Source organism: Cervus canadensis, chromosome 10 (genome assembly GCF_019320065.1).
Source record: "Cervus canadensis isolate Bull #8, Minnesota chromosome 10, ASM1932006v1, whole genome shotgun sequence".
NCBI lineage: Eukaryota > Metazoa > Chordata > Mammalia > Artiodactyla > Cervidae > Cervus > Cervus canadensis.
In genome coordinates, this window is record NC_057395.1 from 3,470,917 (window position 1) to 3,487,082 (window position 16,166).

At 40.3% G+C, this 16,166-nt stretch overlaps 1 protein-coding gene across 1 annotated transcript in view; it reads right to left on the minus strand.

Annotated features, from left to right (window-relative positions):
- The window catches only part of CDC123 (cell division cycle 123), a 43,182-nt gene that overhangs the window by 25,653 nt on the left and 1,363 nt on the right, over nt 1-16,166 (minus strand). The window contains exons 2-6 of the mRNA XM_043480665.1: nt 12,255-12,326; nt 8,073-8,130; nt 7,787-7,819; nt 2,493-2,588; nt 110-216 (exon numbers count right to left, since the gene is read on the minus strand). Coding sequence (XP_043336600.1) covers nt 110-216; nt 2,493-2,588; nt 7,787-7,819; nt 8,073-8,130; nt 12,255-12,326 — 366 coding nt within the window. The remainder of the gene's footprint in view (nt 1-109; nt 217-2,492; nt 2,589-7,786; nt 7,820-8,072; nt 8,131-12,254; nt 12,327-16,166) is intronic.

The window sequence follows — 16,166 nt, forward strand, 5'->3', positions numbered from 1 at the left end:
GAAATGGATCTGTTGTGTACAATAGCACTAGAACTAAAGGAATTTCATCTGCAGCAAAACTCACAAGCACTGAAAACTACTGACGTAAGAGAACAAGAGACATACTTACGGTTGGGTGAAGTCACGAGTGATGAAATCGGAACTCTTGAACAGTAGGAAGATGTCGCTGAGGGTTTTACATTTCAGAGAACTATTCATTGCTATCCAGTAGGCATCCTAAAGAATAAAGCACGTGCTCCTTAGTATATATTCCAAGTTAGCTGCTATGAATGAAGTTCATAGCCTATATCCAAAATCAATAATGCATGTAACTTCAAGGGTTTGAAGAAAAAAATCAGATAAGAAATTTTAGCTATACTGTCAAGTGTCAAGTTACACTTCTAAACAAAGAATAAGGTCACTGTTGCATGACAGAAACTCAGTTTTGAACTGAGATGGTTCAGGTCCTCATCTTGCAGCTTAGGCTCAAGACACTGCCCTATGTCCTCCTCACTGATAATGAAAGAAGGGGATAAAGAGACATCAGAAATGCTGACACTTCAGCAAGAAGATTCAGGTAGAAAAAAACAGCCTGATCAGTCACTAAGAAAACAGAGAGCCTTTCTCTCTTTCTGTTTCTGGGGAGAGACAGCTGGAACACTGAAGTTTGATGACTGCAGTATGTCCATCAAATCTGGGAGAGAGGAGATGACATATTCTGAACTGTTGCAATTTTAAATGGTGCAAGTCTCAAAACGTATGAACCAAAGAAAAAAAGGTAAGAACAGCAGACATAGGAGACACAAACCTCAGTGAAACAAGCCTAAAAATGACAGAGTAAGTTATTTTAAAAAACATACTTCTCCCATAGATCAGACACAGGACAGTAATGTAATTTTGAGAAAACTAATGATTGCAAAACAAAAATGTCCAGTTATCTACACTGCACAAAAGGAAGCAGTGGTACACAGCTGGCACTCAATAAAATAAAAAATTAATGAACAAAGGAATAACTTACAATCACAAATAATCTACCCATCTTAACTGGAAAGCCTCAAGCCGTCAAAGATCAGCAGTCAAGAATGACCCAATTTACTGCTCACAGATAAACTAAAAAATGAGTTCTAATAATTTTTTTATAATAACTTCTTTAAATCTTTTCCCAATTAAAAAAGATGATGAACTTTTGGTTAAAGATGATATACTGAACACACAGATTTAACTCCACTGAAACAACAGTATACACACAGAAAACCATGCAACTGAATAAATAAGACAATATTAACACAGGGGGAAAACAAAATGTTGAATAAGAAAACACAAGCAACACATAGCATACAGATATATACGCAATGTTTGCAAAAATGCAATATGAGAAACGGCTTTCCTGGTGGCTCAGTGGTAAGGAATTCACCTGCCAATGCAGGAGGTGAGGGTTCGACCCCTGGCTTGGGAAGATCCCCTGGAGAAGGAAACGGCAACACACTCCAGTATTCTTGCCTGGAAAGTTCCATGGGTGGAGGAACCTGGTAGGCTACAGTCCATGGGGTCACAAAGAGTCAGACACGACTTAGCAACAAAGCACAGTGAATACTGATGTAATCAGTGTGCTATTCCTATATGAGGACAGTAAACTATAATAGGTAGTAGTGAGAATAAGAGATGAAAAAGTGCTGAACCTTTCTGTCCTAAAGCAGAAAACTGGAAATAAATGCTTAAGATGGAAGAATAGAGATATTGAGGAAAATAACAAAAGGTGGTACTAAAATATATGAATGCAGTTGCCTCTGAGCAGTGGGAAACAGTAAAGAAAAACAGGTGTCAGGACCGGCTGATTTTTATAGCAAGCTTTCAGAAATTTAAACTATGTACATATGTCACTAATTTTAACAAGTAAAAATAAAGAGTAAGTACAATTTATCACTTCTTAGAATAAGAAAAGATAAAAGCACACAAGATGATTTTTGAAAATGCAGATAAGTTTTGAATCCTTAAATGAGCTTTGCTGACATTAAATTATTTTCTACTGGAATAGAAAAAATGATGAATTTCCCTAGATCTTAACTTAAATTAAAAAATCTTATCAATGCAATGTTGAAGCAATAAAACAAAATTTAAGAAAATGTCAGTTGATCTGTCAAACCACTCTATTTCTAGATCCTGCAACATTCTAATGTTTATTACTTTTCAATAGAGAAAAATTTCTCTGTCAAACTGAACAGCTGAAGTTTTGAAAAGGGCAGAGAAAGGTTTTCCTGAGATTTCTCATGTAAATAGCAACACAAGAGGCTGAAACTGTCAGTTGGCAAAATACAAAGTATTTCACAGACCCAGGGAAATAAATGCATTGCCAAATCAGGAAAATAAATAACAGGAGGAAAACAAAAATAAATTCCATTGCATTTTCCCTAGAATTAGGAATATAATTAGACCCTCCGTGGGGATATAAAATGAAATGGAATCACAAGACAATATTCACACAGTGAGAGATTTATGGACGGACGTGCTCCTACCCTTGGGGCACTCCAGTTAAGCTTAGGAAATACACTGCCCCCCAGGGAATTGATCGCTTCCTGGACTTTCGTGGTGAACTCAGGAAATTCTGGTGCCTACAGAGAAAAGGAAGAAATCATTTGGGCAAGTCAGTATCAGCACGATAAATACAGAAAACAAGATTAAAAAAACTCACAAAGTTCAACACTTCAGAGTATTAAAAATAATTTAGAATACAAATTACCATCAGAATTTCTGAACTCAGCCAAATAAAATCAATGATCAGATAACATTCATCAGGAAGGGAAAAGAATAACAAGTGCTCAGGTGACGTTTTCCAAAACAATCAAGCCCCACAAATCTAACAAGACTGCTGCTATTTCAAGGCATCTGGGGATGTGAGAAAAGGAATGAATGGTTCTCTTAAACATCAACATAAAACAAGTGCCTATTAAATGAAAAGAGATGATGGAATATCACCTGTGAAAGTGGAAGTGAAGTCACTCAGTCGTGTCCAACTCTTTTCGACCCCACGGACAGTAGCCTGCACCAGGCTCCTCTGTCCATGGGATTTTCATGGCAAAGAGTGCTGGAGTGGACTGCCATTTCCTTCTCCAAATATCACCTGTGCACAGACTCCAATTCTGAGAAGTAACACCTCGCATTTAAAGGACCAGAAGCCTCTCCATTTGCAGGAAAAGAACTTACCCCCAAAAAGCTTCAAAAACGAGGAATAAATCATGGGGCTAACTGCATTTAAACATGGCTATTTCCAGACAGGTTTTAATATAAACAAAACTCAAAAATAGGACCTTGGTGAAATTAAAATGTTCTTTCTTTTTTGGTTGATTTAAAAATGCTTATTTTATATCAGCAAGTAACCAAAACATTGTGCTGTTTCAACCAGAAAATAAGCAGAGATACAGAGGTGATGGGATGTAAACGTCATTACGATTATGCTCTTCCTTGAGTCTTCTGTCACCATCAGGAGCACGGGGACAAAAAGTGGAGAAAAGGGGAGAAGGAGAGATGGAAGTGGGGCCTGCGGGAGAGCAAGAATACAAAAAACACTCATACGCTGTGGTCATTGTAGCCCTTTATATCTGCTGCCCCCTAGTGGGAAGCTGCAAATACGGAAAGTCCCATCACGACAAGCTCTTCCCTAAGTGGGAAAAAACTAGGTCTACAACAAGCTAATGGGCTTCCCTAGTAGCTCAGTTGGTAAAGAATCTGCCTGCAATACAGGAGACCGGGGTTCGATCCCTGGGTTGGGAAGATCCCCTGGAGAAGGAAATGGCAACCCACTCCAGTATTCTTGCCTGGAGAATAATATGGACAGAGGAGTCTGGTAGGGTCCAGTCCCTGGGATCCCAGACAGACATGACTGTGCAACTTTCACTTTCACTTCACTTCAGAATAAGCTAAAGGAGTGGGAGGTACAAACTATTGGGTGTAAGACTACAAGGATATATTATTGTACAACATGAGGAAGAAGGCATATTTTCTAATAACTAAATGGAGGAGAACCTTTAAAAAATTATTTAAAAAATTTTAAAAATGATTATTATTGTTTCAAGTCATGAAGTTTTACGATGACTTGTTCTTCAGTCATCCTAAATAAACACCAAAAAAAAAAAAAGGCTTATGCTGATTCCCAAAATCTAGCCCAGTTACGACAAAAAACTGTGCCTCAAGGCTGAGAAACAGACCGAAATATCAAAGTTTAAGAAAAGGGCAGGTTGTACTTCCTTTCTTCCTGCTGTAGATGCATGTGACTGCTGCAGATGTACCTGACCTCCGAAGGTCAGAGGTGTCTTTTAGTTACTTAATTTGACAGCGTGCCACCCTCTCCATCTTCTGCTTGTCTTCTTCAGATTAGATTCGTGAAATTAATGCCTTTCAGAGAGGCTTTCAAAACAAGTAACAGCCTTGAGTTCCTTTATCTTCCATTCTCCTCTTGCCGGCAAAAGAAATTATGCTTTCTGTCAAGGCAGTAATTTCTTTAGAATCCCCTGAAGTTTCTGGTTTGGCAACCAAACCAGCTTCATCAATAAAGACACTCATCTAAGACCTGCATTAGCTATATTTTCAGTAAATGAAAGTTACAAAAATATTAAAACATGAGGGATTTGATCTTCAAAGACAAAACAATTTCATTTTCCTATCCCATTGAAATTTACATATAAGAACTGCTTTATATTTCTGTATTACATTTTTTCTTTATAAGTTATGTGTACAATATAGTGATTCACAATTTTTTAGAGGTTTCACTTCATTGTAGTTATTATAAAATACTGGCTATTCTGTATTACATTTTAAAAGAGGTGATAAATTCCCTCAAATCCTCAAATTATTCACCTTTAAGAATTTTCTTAAGGACTTTAAGAAATCCTACAATAAAGATCCTAAAATAAATTTAATGACAAAAAGTTTGTATTGCACAGAAAAATTTGTACTTCAGTGGAAGACTATGTATTGTACACATACAGCCCTTTTCTGGGTTACCTGATTCTAGCTGGGTCTGCGAGATGATTTATAACTTGGTAAATAATAGGTAAGTGAAAACAGTATTTCTTACAGACATGAAAATTCTACTCTGTCTGGTAGAAACCCAGCTGTCTTCCATCCCCCCTCAAGGCACACATAACCAGCTTTGCCTTATTTACGTATCCATTTTTTTTATGTAAATACAATACATATTTACATATTCCTAATCTATAAATGTGTGTCCTCTGGGTTCTCTTTTGAGCCAGTTATAACATCTGCCTGGTTCCCTCGTGAGTTAAAGCCTTTAACGTGTGTTAAGTCATGATTCCACCTTTTCCTGAAAATGATCTTTTAACAGATTTAGCTAGTAAGAGGATTGTTTTAAGCTCATAGCCCAATGAGTTGATTTTAAATATACCTAACACCTTAGTTTTCTAAGAAAAGGTTCATGTTTTAAGTGGGATGAAATCTGCATTTTAAATCACATCCGTGGACTTTTATGATCCAAACTCACCCATCTTTCCTACTTTACCCACCACAGCCCTACTGCACCATACTCATTTATTTCTTTAAAAATTTTTAATCATCAAATAAATGTTTTAAATGTATAAAAAAGATATACCCTGATCCATACATTCAACAATTTGACATACTTGATCCAGACCTTTAAATTTCTTAAGGAAAGAACATCACAGATCCTCATGAAACTCCTAATCCCCTTGCTCTCCTCCCTAGTCCTTTCTTCTCACCACAGGCAGCCACTGTTACAAGACTGGTCACAATCTTCCACAGTCATGAGTCTATACTTACAATGTGTGTGCCTGCCCGTAATACAAAATATTTAAAATTTTTAATGTAACTGCTATCATTTGATATGTATATTTTTCACAACCTGCCCTTTGAAATTCACCATCGTGTCTTTGAAATTTACCCATCTTGATTATTTGATTGCATTTTAAATTGGGTTTCCCTGTAGCTACACTTCTGGACTATTACCACTGGCAATGGTAGTTTTCCCACTGTGGGTCTTGGCTCACATTCCCCTACTGAGAGGTGTGCTCTTCTGCCTTGAAAGCTCACCTGACCAACAACATCTAGCTCGGCCCAGTGAAACCCAATCACTTTTAAATTAATTTTCCATTTTGAAATAATTTCAGACTTTCAGAAGCATTTAACCAAAATTTTCTATACACTCTTCATGCAGGCATTTTACCACACTGCTCTGTCCTTCTCTCACTGCAACTCCCCTTCTATATACAGCGACGCTGGAGCGTGTAGAAAACACATACACCTTCCATAGCAAGCAGAAGTCATGATGCCCCTTTACACACAGCACTTCAACATGTATTTCCTAAAAAGCAGTAACATTTTTTTAATGTAAGCTAGCCAAATTATCAAAATCAGGGAGCTAACACGGGTATAACACCATTATTTCATCTATGGATCTTATTCAGTTTGTGCTCACTGTCCTGATAATGTCTTTTACAGCAGAAGAAAAATGGGATATTTTCTTCTGGCCTAGGACCCCGTCTAGAATTGTGCGTTGCATTAACTTGTCATGTCTCTTTCATCTCCTTTCATCTGTAACATCTCTCTCTGTTGCTCTTACCTTTCATGACCCTGACCATTTGAAAGAGCCTGGGGCAGTCACTCTATGTAATTTCCAAAACGCCGAGTTTGCTGGCTATTTCCTCATGACTGGATTCAGGCTCTGCACTGCTGACAGGTGATGTGTCCCTCTGAGCCTCATACAAGGAGGCAGGCGATGTAGGCCTGTCCCATCACTGACAAGGTTACCGTTGCTCATGCTGCTGCCAGGTCCTTCCACTGGGAAGATGCTGTTTTTCTCTTTGTAACTAGTAAGTAATTTTGGTTTCCCTGGTGGCTCAGATGGTAAAGAATCTGCCTGCCAATGAAGGAGACCAGGGTTCAATCCCTGGGTCGGGAAGATCCCCTGGAGAAGGGAATGGCAACCCACTTCAGTATTTGTGCCTGGAGAATTCCATGGACAGACGAGCCTGGTGGGCTACAGTCCATGGGGTCACAAAGAGTCAGACACGACTGAGTGACTAATACTTTCACTTTTTTTCAAGTAATTTTGGTGGACATACTTTGAGAAGGCTCAAATACCTTTATTGAATATTCACCCACAAGTTTTAACATCTATTCCATCAATTATTACTATAATGGCTGTAAATGCTGATTTCTATCATTCCTTCTCAATTATTAGCTGGTGTCAAATTTTCTACTATAGAGAAAGGCTTTCTCTTCTATTTCATTTGTTGAATTTAATCATTTGTTTACGTCAGTACGGGACCGTGGATTCTAATGCCAGTCAGTGGTTCTAGTCCATTATTATCATTGTTTTGTTATGATGTTCACATATGTGGCCAGTGGGAGCCCAACGAGCTGGCTTCTGGGTCCTCTGCACCATGTCCGCATCACTCTTCCTTCCTGGCACAAATTCCTACAGGCCCCTCTTTACCTTTCCACCCCCGTCTTGAACTTCTCCATGGAGCTTCAACTCCTTTTAGTGGAAACTGGTATTTAGACACCATAGTCAGGGCACTAGGTCCATTCATCCGTTCACTGCTACCATGACGTCACTGTGTCGTTTTTAGAACTAAGCAGAGTTTGATAAATACACACACACGTTATTAATTTCTCTAATGAAGTTTGCCTAAGAAGAGTGACTTAAATTATTTTTCAAAATAATAAACAAAAGCTTGAAATGGTGACTAAAGGGGAATTTAGAGTGATCTGCATTGAAACCCAGAAGCGCCCCATGGGACGGCACCGGGCAGTCCTGAGATCGCGCTGCTCTTACCGTAAGCGTGGCCGTGTTCTCGTCGTCCGACCACTGCAGGGGAAGGAGGACAGAAAGAGAACGTTAACTGTGGATAGTGTTCCTGGCTTCCAAAAAGCAATGCCCCATCTAAAAACAACACACATACAGGAGACAGTTTCCTGAACACAAAGTACATGTCCACGTGAGGTTTCCATGGAATTTCTGCCTTTATTGAATGTACGCTAAGATCTCTAAGCCAGAACCACTTCAGAGATCATTGCAATTAGGACAGTCTCTGGAACAGGTTATAGTATTTTGAACCAACCTGTATTTCTTCGGCTTCATCATCACTGTCTGGTTGAGAACTTGCAGGCGGATCTTCCCTGGAAGAACATAAAACAAAAACGGAGCATCAGAAAGCCCTGGGGCCAGGCAGTCGTGATTTCAGGTGTGCTGGGCGTTCATACAGATGTAAGAAGAAACTGATAAAAACCAACATGAAATGAACAAGAGGGAACGTTCAATAAGAGACGGTGGAATAAAAACGTCCTGCCTTCTTCTCAGAAATCACTAGAAACGGGGAAAGAAAATCCCAAACTCTGCCCCGGAGGACACTAAGAACCGGCTCTGAACCTCGGCAGGAGAAAGGCTGCCCCAGAGCAGGGAGACACGGCAGGAACTGTCGGGGGAGTAGTTTCGGGCGGTGATGCACACCCTGCGGGCACAGCCGGGCATCTTCTGCTCACATGAAGACAGTGTGCGCGGGCTGCCGGCAGAACCACCCTCGGTCGGGACTGGCACTGCCGGAGGGCACGGGGGAGAAAGACGCGGTCAGACACGCTGTCTCAGAAAGACCAGTGAGCAAAGCACGGGCTGAAAAGGGCGGCTAGCAGCCAACCCTCACCCCTGGGGGCAAAGCAGAGGCCGAAAGACCTGAGAGAGAGGACACTGCCCCGCCCCTTCTCAGCACTCAACCACAGACCGCTGGCTACAAAGAACTCAAGCACATCATTGAAAAACAAGCACTAACCAGAATAGAAACCAGCAGAGGATCTATACGAAGAAACTACAAGAGAAAGGAAAGATGAGGCTTCTGGTTAATCACGGACACTTATCCATCCCTAGGTTCCCTCGTGAAATGCTACGAAAATGATTTAAAAGATCACAAGGGCAAAAAGGACCAAAGAGAGGACAGCTGCAGAGAGACAACAGAAGTCTGGAAAACAGAAAGCCAGTGAGGGGGTAACCCGGTGAGCAACAGGCTGCCCCTGGAGCCGTCATACATGATGGGACCACAGCTCGGCTCTGAAAGGGGTGATGCGTGTACGGTCCATACAGGGGCAGGAAGACACGTCCAGTCTTCCTCACCTGGCACACTCCAGCCACTCACCCTCCATGGACCAGAGGGTAAGGTGCACAATGTCCCAGAAGAACATGGAGGTGAAATGCCACAAAACAACAAAGTTACAAGCAGAAGTCACACTCACAGTGAGACCTCTAGTCCCCTTCTTCCCTCCCTGCTCCCTGATACAGACAGATTAGAGGACTTGTCTCTGTAGATGCTGGACAATCCCAGAGGAAAGACTTACAGATAACTGCCATCTGGGAATCTGCCATCAATTCCTGTTGATTGCTGGAACTCTTAGTCAACAAGCCCCACGCTAGTACACAAAAGTTTCTGTGTGTGTCCCTCACTCTTAAACATGAATAAAGGCCTACAATCATTACAAGATCTATAAAAGGCTCCAAGATGAGAAAAGAGTTTTTTAAAAGGAGGAAAAGTACATGGACAAAATAAAGACAGTAAAGGAAACAGATGAAAAATATTTTTTAAAATCACAAATATCTTCAAAGATAAAAGAAGACATTGCATTCATGAGAAAGGACAAGACTGAACTCATATAAAAGGAAAAACATGGTAGCTGAAATTTAAAAACTCAATAGAATGAGTGGCAAGATTAGGGAAATTTTCCATAAAATAGACCTAAGACGACAAAGGGACAACAGAGAGGAAGTGACATAATTCAGAGAATTAGCCCGGCAGATCTAACGTCTAAAAAGAAAGAAAGAGAAGCAAAAAAATAAGAGGAAATTATCAAAGATACAATATTTTTAAAAGTTCCAAAACCCCAAAATGGAAGTCTCCAGAATGAAGAGCCCACACCAAGGACATGTGACAATGAATGGCAAAGACAAGATCGAGCCCTGGACGACGCACACAGACGGCCGCAGTCCTCCCACCTTGACACGCCGTTTGCAGCGTGACTCCACCACCCTGCCCATCAAAAACAGCATTTATTTCCCCACCCTTAGTTCAAGCTGGCTTCAGGACTCACTGGGACCACAACGCAGCACAAGGGACACCATGTGATCTGAGCCTCGGTGTCAAAGTCTTTGCAGCTTCCTCGCCCACGTTTCTGGAATGCTGCTACCACCACACAAAGCAGTGGGGTCTGAGGATGAGAAATCACACGGAAAGAGAAGCCCAGCTGCCAGGCAGCATTCACTGCCAGACAGGAGGGAGGCCATCCTAAAACCGTCCAGTCAGGTCGAGCCACCAGACAACTCCAGCCACAGGAGTGACCTCAGAAAGACCAGCAGAAGATGCCCAGTGCTGAGCATTAGGGAGGCTCCGAGATGTCACCCCACTTGCAAGCTAACAAGTTAGCCTGCCACAGTGCCATGGAATCTGGCAGAGGCCAGGAGATGCCTGGGTCAGAAACCAAGGACTCTCCAGAGAGAGAGAAGACACATCTGGCCAATGAAATACACTGCAGGAGCTCTCCCACAAGCCCAGAGTACTGACATCCGCTCAGGACTTTCTGATGTCAGGAGGCATTTTCCTTACACTCCCATCTTGTAGGCTTATTATGTGTTCTATATTGGAAAATAATAAAGTTGTGTCCGTAAATATCCCAAAGTTGAGACTCGCCTAACTATTCTGTTGCTTTATCCTGCAATTATTCCACATCAATGAGGCTCTAAACTAATAATTTTCAGGTTATTACCAGGTTGAGAATACCAGAAACAATTATAATCCAGGAAGCTACACAGAAGATCCATCAAACCAAAAAATATATATATGTGTGTGTATAATGTGTATATGGTAAAACTGGGCTTCCCTGGTGGCTCAGAGGTTGAGAATCCACCTGCCAATGCAGGAGATGTGGGTTCAATCCCTGGTCAGGAAGATCCCCTGGAGAAGGAAAAGGCAACCCACTCCAGTATTCTTGCCTGGGATATCCCACGGACAGAGGAGCCTGGCGGGCTACAGCCCATGGGGTCACAAAAGAGTCGGACATGACTCAGTGACTAAAGAACAAGATGGTAAAATTAGTGTTACTGTAAAACATACACAATTCTAATTATACTTCTAAGTTCATGTACCTAAGAAATGTTCGTCAAGCACCTATCATGTATCAGGTACTGTACCAAGGGCTGGGAACACAACTGCCCAAGTCTCTGTTCTCATGAAGACTGCATTATAATAGAATGACTAACGGAATGACGGATGGAAATAAGGATTATGCAGAAAAATTAAGTGAGGTCAGGAGATAAAAACAGATGCACCAAAATGCGGTAAACCACACAATGGAGTGGCATTTAGCCTTAACAAGGAAGGTAATTCTCACACGTGCTATAACATAGATGAACCTTGGGGACATCATGCTAAGTGCAATAAAGCTAGATACTGCACGATTCCCCTTAAATGAGATATGTACAGTAGTTAAAATCATAGGCACCGAAAGCAGAATGTTGGTTGTCAGGAGCTGGTGGAAGGGGGGCTGGGGAGTTAGTGTTTAGAGGGTACGGAGTTTCAGTTTTACAAGATGACAAAAGAGTTCTGTGGACGGATCATGCCGATGGCTGCGACATTATAACTGTACTTAATACCACTGAACTGTACACTTAAAAATAGTTAATGTGGTAGATTTTATGTGTATTTTAGCTTGATAAAATTTTTTTTTAAATAATTCTAAGAGAAAATTATATCCAACCTAGAATTCCATAAAAGAGAGTGACATACCAGCAAGGGTTACCATTAAGCTACTTTACAAAGGAAAGTGAAGGATGAACACTCAGATAACATGACTTCTGAGCAGAGATCTGAATGAAAAAATAGGAATGTCATTAAAGTACATGACTCTTAAACTTCTTCAAGTTTGTACTAAAAAGATTGAGGCATGGTACTTTCCTTTATATACAGAAGAACTACTTGAACAAGAGGAATAGTTACCATACCCATTTTCTACAAGAAGACAAGAAAGGAATTACTCAATTTTACAACTTGCAATTATCAGCAGAGGATGTGTTCGATCGTGAAAAGCTTATCAACTGAGCCTTGATAAGGAATATAGGACAAAGATCAGGACATAATAACTAGAAAGAAAAAAAGGAGAGAATGGGGCCAAAGCTAATGTACTTACTTTACTTGTTAATTGCTGCAGTTGAATCATTACATTTCCTTATGCTAAAATTTAAAGAACGTTTTTCTGACATGCCTTACCTTCCTGACACCACCAGAGTTCCATCATCGAGTAAATAATCCTTCACATTCTGAGGAAGTGGAAGAATGACACTAAAAAAAAAAATGCACATACCAAAATAAGACATCATTGTAACAGACCAATCACAAGCAGAGAGAAGAAGCTCCAAATTCAATTTCTGAATTACTTGCTCCTTTTATTTTAATATGAAGTGGGAAATGTTAATAATGGACATTTGGCAGCAGCAGACTAGAAGTTAGAATAATATGAATAAATGTTGCAATAAACTAAATTAGGTGCATATAATTAGCCCTACTGACTCTAAGGTTAAAAAAAAAAATAAACAGCAACAACAACAACAACAAAACAAAACCCAAAAAAATCCCTAAAACAGACAAATCCAAACTGGACTGAAATCACAATATGAAGGCAACAAGCTCAAAAGAATTCTGAGTACAAGGGTTGCGTGCCTTTAGGAAATTGGAGGCCCTGCAGGTATTTGCAGCAACACAGGAAATGACCAAAAGAATCAGAAAGAATCAAAAGAATCAGAAAATCAACAGCACCTGATCACCTTCTAAGATACAGGGTGGAAGCAGGCTTAAGATCTGGGCACCTCTGGTTGGCAATGGGAGTGCAAGGTCAAAAATTCACAGTACGCGGGGACGTACTGTGACGGCATTCTGTTCACCTCATCACTAGAGTACAACCGCTGCTTACCCGGGCACGCTTCGGGTGAATTGTTTTCAGACGATCATAATTAAGGGATGGCAAAACCATACTTGATATCACTTGAAAAACGGATGGGATAATTTGTTTTTTTACTCTATAATGATAAATCATCAAAAAATTCTGGCACAGATACCCAGAACAATGTTCTTACTTTGCTTGTGAGGCATGCATTTTTTAAAAACTCAAAACGATGGTGGCCTACATTCAGAGAGCCCATCACTGACTCATATTAGTGTGCTTCATTTATTTATTAAGTTTTCTGTAACATTACAGATGGTTTTAGCACACAGGAAAAATTACTCATGGGCTACTTCAGTTTTAGAAATTAACATCTGATTTCTCAAAGTTATAATTTCACATTCAAAAGCCTACTTCTTCAGGCTTTTAAGTTCAACTAACAAATCTTATTATTCTATTTGTAAAGCTGCTAAATTTTAACCAATTTCAAGTGAGCCTTTGAAACTTAAAAGTTGCTTTAAATTTTTTTAACTCTAGGGAATTCCCTGGTGGTCCAATAGCTAAGACTTGGGCTTTCACCATCATGGACTTGGGTTCAATCCCTGATCAGGGAACTAAGATACCACAAGCCATGTAGTATGGCCAAAAAAAAATTTTTTTTAAACTCTATTATAAAATAATCTATTCAACTTTCTTTTAAAATATGTCAATTGTCTAATTACAGATAAAGCTTTCCAAGTATTTAACTCTTATAAAACCAGTGAGTTAAACTTTAAGTATAGTGAATCTAAGGTTCTTGCAAACGTTCCAACACTGTTTAAACACTTAAAATTTTTTTCTTAAATATTTTAATGTATCACAATTCTAAACCAATTACACAAAATAAATTGGAAACACAAGGTTAATGTTACATATATACTAACTGTCCTCAAAATGGCAAATTCTTAAGGATGTTAAAGTTAACAGGGAAAAAATTCCAAGTCTGCATGATTTCATCACTTCTATATTTAATTCTAGCTCTTCCTGGGGTTACAGATACTCACCCAATAGTGTCATCCCAACAGAATCAGACATGATCTTTACAAGAGAATCTGAAGTTTACCTCCTCAGGGGCCTAAGACTGAGAAGTATCGGCAGAAATGACCATTCCCAGACATCTAGGGTGATTTTCCCGAGAGCAGAGAGAGCCCTCTTCTATGTCAGTGACATCTCTGAGTCCACAGGTGATTTCAGAGTCCACGTCCCTTGTTTCTGAGTTAACGCTAATTCTCAGGTCTCATTTCCTCCAGGCTGCATCACCCCTTGACTGCATCCAAAACATCTATTTACTGTTTGATTCCATTGTGAATTCTCTGCATATTTTTCCTTTTTGGAAGGTCTACAGCTCTTACAGGTATGAGCCGACACTGACAGTTCTCATGAGTCCCTGCGTCCCGCGGTCACAGTTCTAAAGTCACCCTAATGATGTGAATTATGTCACGTTAGCCATGGAGGAATCCTAGATGACTTAGTTAAGAACTCAATGCCTAGGAGTGGGAAAAGCTACAAAAGGAGAAAAAAAAAACCTCAAGTACAATGTAAGCGCTGTACCAAGTACAGATGTACCAAACGCCACCAAAACTCTCAAGAAAAAGGACCCGTGCCTCAGCAACTGAGGTCATAAACAAGCCATGGCCCAGCATACTTAACCCAACTGTTGGAAAAGAACTTAAATTTTTTTTTTGTCACTGAAATTGACTATGCAGCCAAGAATCCATGAGGGCTGGGGCTTCCCTGGTGGCTCAGTGATAAAGAATCCACCTGCCAACCAGGAGACAGGGATTCGATCCTTGGTCTAGGAAGATCCCACATGCCATGAAGCAATTAAGCCCCAGCGCCACAGCTACTGAGCCCACGCTCTCGAGCCTGGAGGCGCGGCTGCTGAAGTCCAGGCGCTCCAGAGTCTGTGCTCCGCAACACGAGAAGCCACTGCAATGAGAAGCCCGCGCACTGCGACTACAGAAAAGCTGGTGCAGGAACGAAGACTCAACACAGCCAAAAATAAATACATGAAATTTTAAAAGAAAAAAGGATCCATGAGGCCCAACTGAAAGATGTAAAAAATGTAATGACCTATTCCATCAAGTCGATATAATTCTATACACACAGACAAGTTACTCTAACGGAATGGAGGTTAAAAGAGCCTTTAGGAGATGATTCATAACTTTCATGTTTGAGGAAAGAAACATTTAGAAAGGAAGAGTGGATGACCCAAAGTCACCTAGCTACTTATTTGTAAGCCTGAGTCAAAGTTCTAGGACATGTCAAAAAAAAAAAAAAGATTCTGTATTCTTTACTTGCATAATCATTTCTGAACCATGATTAATAAATGCCAAATATAAGGCTGAGTCAATAAGCAGAACATGGCCTCTTGGCATTAAAGTTGATAATGACAACGACAAACGTAACACAACTCCACCAGAGTGACCTGGGCCGTGGAGGCACATCGTGCCATATGTCGCATTTGAGTGATGTTCCACAGAACTAGACTAGAGTTACAGTGCAAGACACGGAAAACTCTCAGGCAACACAGCTCAGCTGTGAACCGGTAAGAAAATCCCCCTCCTTGGTTTACTTTTCACTCCCAGCTTCAAATGAATGGCACACATTTTAAGTGAACTACAACTATTTTAAGCTTTGGTTAAATCAAAAACATTAAAAACAAGCAGCTTTTTGTGTGTTTATGTCAAAAAGAGTGCTAAGCATATTTAATGCTTTATCTCATTTAATTCTCATGACAATCCTATTATTTTCTAAATTTTCCAGATGGGGCTTACAGAGATTAAGCCATTTTCACAAGATGCTGGTGGAACCAAAATTCCCAAGGCAGACAGATGGTCTTGACTCTAGAGTCCAATTCTTAACCATTATACTTCACTACTGAAGCAAAGAAAAGTTTCTTTGAGTTGACAAAAGGTGTCTGCACACAAAATACAAGGCACTTCTGAGTGAACTCTGTGTGAAAACGCCTGACTGGCTCACAAAAATACCTTCTGTCACACCGACATGACATAAATAACTCTAGCATCATCTCAGACCCTAAGCCTATTTCAATTATGAAAGATAATGGAGGACTGGTACATCCTGTAGGAAGGTAACGTCCACTGCTGCTGTTGAAGCTCTTCCTTGTTTTAGAGCTACTCCAACCATCTTCAAATGCAAAGCTTATCTTCCTTCGAGCTGCTCTAACCTCCATCACACCC